This window comes from Microtus ochrogaster, unplaced genomic scaffold (genome assembly GCF_000317375.1).
Source record: "Microtus ochrogaster isolate Prairie Vole_2 unplaced genomic scaffold, MicOch1.0 UNK1, whole genome shotgun sequence".
Classification (NCBI taxonomy): Eukaryota; Metazoa; Chordata; class Mammalia; order Rodentia; family Cricetidae; genus Microtus; species Microtus ochrogaster.
The window spans coordinates 2,141,033-2,145,199 of NW_004949099.1; the positions used below are offsets into that span (position 1 = coordinate 2,141,033).

Genomic DNA, 4,167 nt, shown 5'->3' on the forward strand with positions numbered 1-4,167 from the left:
TTGTGTGTCAGCCTCCTTTTGTGAAGACACACACACCACAAAACAAATGTCAAAGGGAAACCAAGTGGGACTTCCTGACCCTGGAGAGCTAGCAAGTCTCATCTGGTGGCCATCCATGTTTGAGGGTGACTTGAATGGAAGCAGACAGGTTTCCTGATTTCAGGTGAAAGACTCTAAATGCATTTGTAAGCCCCCCTCAACCCTAAAACATTTTTCTAAAACCTTACACTCACTCTATCTTGGAAAAGGGACAGTCATGCCCCCCCCCCCCACATACTGGACTGCTTATCCTCCTGTGTCCTTGTAAATAACCACATGCTGAACTGCTCATCCCCCTGTGCCCTTGAGAATAATCTTCAAATGTAACTCCATTTTGGGAATTGAGGCAAATACAACCCACAGATGTTGACTCAGTTCTGATGTATTGATTTAGTCACTGAACCAATGGTCAGGATGGACCACAGATGTTCTCCCTTATCACCTGACCACACAGCTATTCTGCCCTGGAATAGACCAATCACTACTAGTAACCCTTTGAATAAGCCAATCCAGTAAGTTGGAAAACAACCTTCAGGTTCCCCCCTTGTGTCTGTGGCTTTTCGCTTTAAAAGATGAACTGTAACAGCTATCGTTGTCCTTCATATCCTGAAGGACCCTGTCATGACAGAATAAAAATCCTCTTGCTTTCGCATCAATTTGTTGTTATGTGAATGGTGTCTGGAGCGACTCCTCCCTGATGTTTGGACATCTAGTCCAACACAGGTTCTGGTCTGGGAGGGAAGAAAGATAGGGTCGCCTTGAGTGCTTGTCTCGGGTGCGTGTGTTTTGTTTTGCTTTATGAGGGGGCATCAAAGGAACTTAGTGTCTTCCAAGTTCCGTGGCTCAGCTCAGGAAGGAGCCGCAGCCCCACCCGTGGGGAGGAAACCCCGACGGCGCCTACGTCACGGCGGGGGTGGGGCGGGTGTCCCTTAGGAAGACGCGGGACGCGCTGAAGCGTGGCTTCTACCAGCTGGCGGTGAGGGGACGCGGGCGAGCGCGGGACGGGCTCTCCGAGGGGACGCAGGCGGGCGGGCGGGGAACCCGGTTCCCGCTCAGGAAAGTCTGGCCGTGAGGAAGAGAGAGCCTCGCTGAGGAGACGCGGGCGGGCGGAGGAGAGGAGAGGGCCTCGCTGAGGGGACGCGGGCGGGCAGAGGAGAGGAGAGGGCCTCGCTGAGGGGACGCGGGCGGGCGGAGGACCCGGTCCTATTGGAGGGAAACGGGCGGGCTCCTGCGAGGGCCTCGCCGAGGGGAGACGGGCGGGAGGTCGGGCGCAGGGCCGCCCAGGTTCGTCGCCGGGCTCGGCGTCGACCAGGCCCCGCCCCCGGAGTCGAGCGGCTGCGCGCAGGGCGCTAGTGCGGTCTCTGCGGCGAGCGAGGGTTGTTGGCGTGAACACGGAGAGCTCTCTCCTTTCTTTGCCGAATTATTAATCCATCGAGATGAACCCCGGAGGGCACTGCTTTCTCGCCTAACACCTGAAGCCTTTCAGCTGGGCTGTGGGCCCTGCCGTGGCAGCGACAGGGTGACCCTGCGCTTATGGGCCCTCCGTGAAAGCTGTGGCGTCGGAGGATCCAGTGGGAATGGCAGGGAGGACGCTGTGGCCTAGGGAGTAAAACCTCACGTCTTGTGGCTGTAGGTCTGAGGCGGTGCTGCAGAATGTGCGGGCGAACATCCTGTCACTTGCCTAGAGATGTTCTCACAAGGGCCTGTGCCTATCACGATCGTCAGGGCAGGCGGCGGCTCCCCGAGTGGAGGGACCCCGATAAATACTGCCCCTCGTACAACAAGAGCCCCCAGTCGAGCAGCCCAGTGCTTCTCTCGCGGCTGCACTTTGAGAAGGTAAGGACTGTCAGCTCGGTTCTGGCTGCTGGCCCCGCATTGGGATGGTCTTCCAACTCCTGGTTCCTTTGATGTCTGTCCAGCCCCCGCAGTGACCATGAAAGTAGCCAAGTAGCCTTTACAGATAGATCCAGGCCCTAATTGAACATCACTCTGGGCCTTGGTAAGGAGTAAGTCTCAAACTGTTGGAATGCTTGCCCAATTCATATGAACCTCATATTTGAATACATGGAAAAAATTTTGAGACAGAATCTCACTATATATGTAGTCTGGCTGTCTGGGAACTCACTATATAAGCCAGACTGGCCTCAGACCTACAGCAAACTTCTCTGTCTCCAGAGTTCTGCATTACAGGTGTGTGTTACTCTACCCAGCTTGGATCTTTTTTTTTTTTTTTAGATAGCAGCCTTAAAGTATTACTGATCTATCAGCGTCATCTGAGTGTCTTTAAAAAACAAACAGCAACAACAAAAGACCTCCCAAGTGTGGTGGCACACACCATTAATCCCGGCACTAGGCAGACAGGCAGGCAGATCTCTGAGTTGGAGGCCAGCCTGATCTACACAGTGAGTTCCAGGCCAGTCGAGGCTGCTTAGAGAAACTCTGTAAAAGGGCACAGTGGGTGGAAGTGCTGGCAAACTTGACAGCCTGGATTGGATCCCTGAATGCTACCTGGTCGGAGAGAACCAGCTCCTGCAGGTTATCCTCTGAGCTCCACTCCTTCTCTGTGGTAGAGAGTGGACATATAATACAAATAAATGTACGGAAAAAAAGAATTTAATGTAATTGAGGCTGGTAATGTTGCTTGGGAATATAAAGCCTATTTCATATTCTCAGAGCGTTTGGCTCAGTACTAGCACATGAAAAGTTATTTTTTTTTTAAATTGAACTATTTTTTTTTATTTATTCAAATGCTTTGCCTGCCTACATGTATGTGTGTGGAGCAAGTGTGTGCCTGGTGCCCTCGGAAGTCAGGGCTTCAGATCCCCTGGAACTGAAGTTCAGAAGGCCACTGTGCTAGTCCTTGGAGTTAAATCCAGGTCCTCTCCAAGAGGTTAAGTGGCCTTAACTGCTGAACAGACCACGGTCCCTGTTCCAGTGGATGGCTCTTGAGGATCAGGAATGGGAAAATGGAGCCCCAAGCACACATAGCCCTCTTTTGGGTCATTTGAGTTTGCCCATGTAGTGCTTGACTGCACATCTATAATATGATTTGCTTAGCTTGCTAGGGTTTCTTAATTTGGTAAATATTTGATACTTTATTTTCCTCAAACCTATAAATTCTAAAGCAGAATTAGCATTTCAGCAGTACAACCGCCAGTGTGTATGTATAGGTAGCAATATTTGTATCTGAAACCACTGATTTGCAAAATACTTCCTCTTTCTTCTTTCGTCGACCACAGTGCGACCAGCTGTTCTATTCCAAAGTCACAACTTGTAGAGGACAAGGTGACTAATACTGAGCAATAATGCAGTATTTTGACTTCTCAGCCTCTTCGTATCCGCTGCGCTAGTGTTTGGGCTGGCTTGTGTAATGATGTAAACCCTCACAAGGGGACCAGTAGAATTTGTGAGAACAAGATTTTTCAACCAAGACGTCACTGACATTTTAAAAAATGTTATATTTATTTTTATATGAATAGGTGTTTGTCCTGAATGAATGACTATACCACATGCATACAGTGTCTGTGGAGGCCAGAAGGCAGCAGAATTAGAGTTAACAGACACTTGTGAGCCACCATGCAGATGCTGGGAATAAAACTCGAATCATAGCCAGTAGTTTTACGCACTGAACAATCTACCAGACCCAGGGCTGAAGTTTTAATGGGTGGGATAATTCTTTGTTGTAGAGAGCTGTCCAGTACATTGTAAAATGGTTAGCAGCCCCCGGCCTCTACCCACTAGATACCTGTAGCTATCTCAAGCCAGGAAAACTAAACATCCCCAGGCATTACCTGAGGTGTCTTAAGGGTTTATATGTGTTGAGCATTGACTTCATTGTTTGATTAAAGCCCCCTTATCAGCTAGGGAAAGGAAAACCACTCAGAATAATCCCAAAATGCCTACCAGAGATCAGCCTTAGAAGCTGACCTCCTAAAAATAATAGTCTCTGGCCCGCTATATTAACCTCTATGCAAAACGAATGCTCTGGGCATTCCTGCTGTGGACCCGTTACTCATTCTGTCTGCTCTCCATTCTCTTGTCAGTGTATAGCACCTGTAATGAGACCCAGGTAAAGACTCTCCACCCTCCTCCTCTGCTCTCTCTCTCTCACACACCACTCTTCACTGT

At 49.9% G+C, this 4,167-nt stretch overlaps 1 protein-coding gene across 1 annotated transcript in view; it reads left to right on the forward strand.

The window, feature by feature from the left end:
• The first annotated feature begins 1,595 nt into the window (after positions 1 to 1,595).
• Positions 1,596 to 4,167, forward strand: part of Hmces (5-hydroxymethylcytosine binding, ES cell specific) — a 22,268-nt gene continuing 19,696 nt past the window's right edge. The window contains exon 1 of the mRNA XM_026788284.1: positions 1,596 to 1,875. Coding sequence (XP_026644085.1) covers positions 1,693 to 1,875 — 183 coding nt within the window. The 5' untranslated portion in view covers positions 1,596 to 1,692. The remainder of the gene's footprint in view (positions 1,876 to 4,167) is intronic.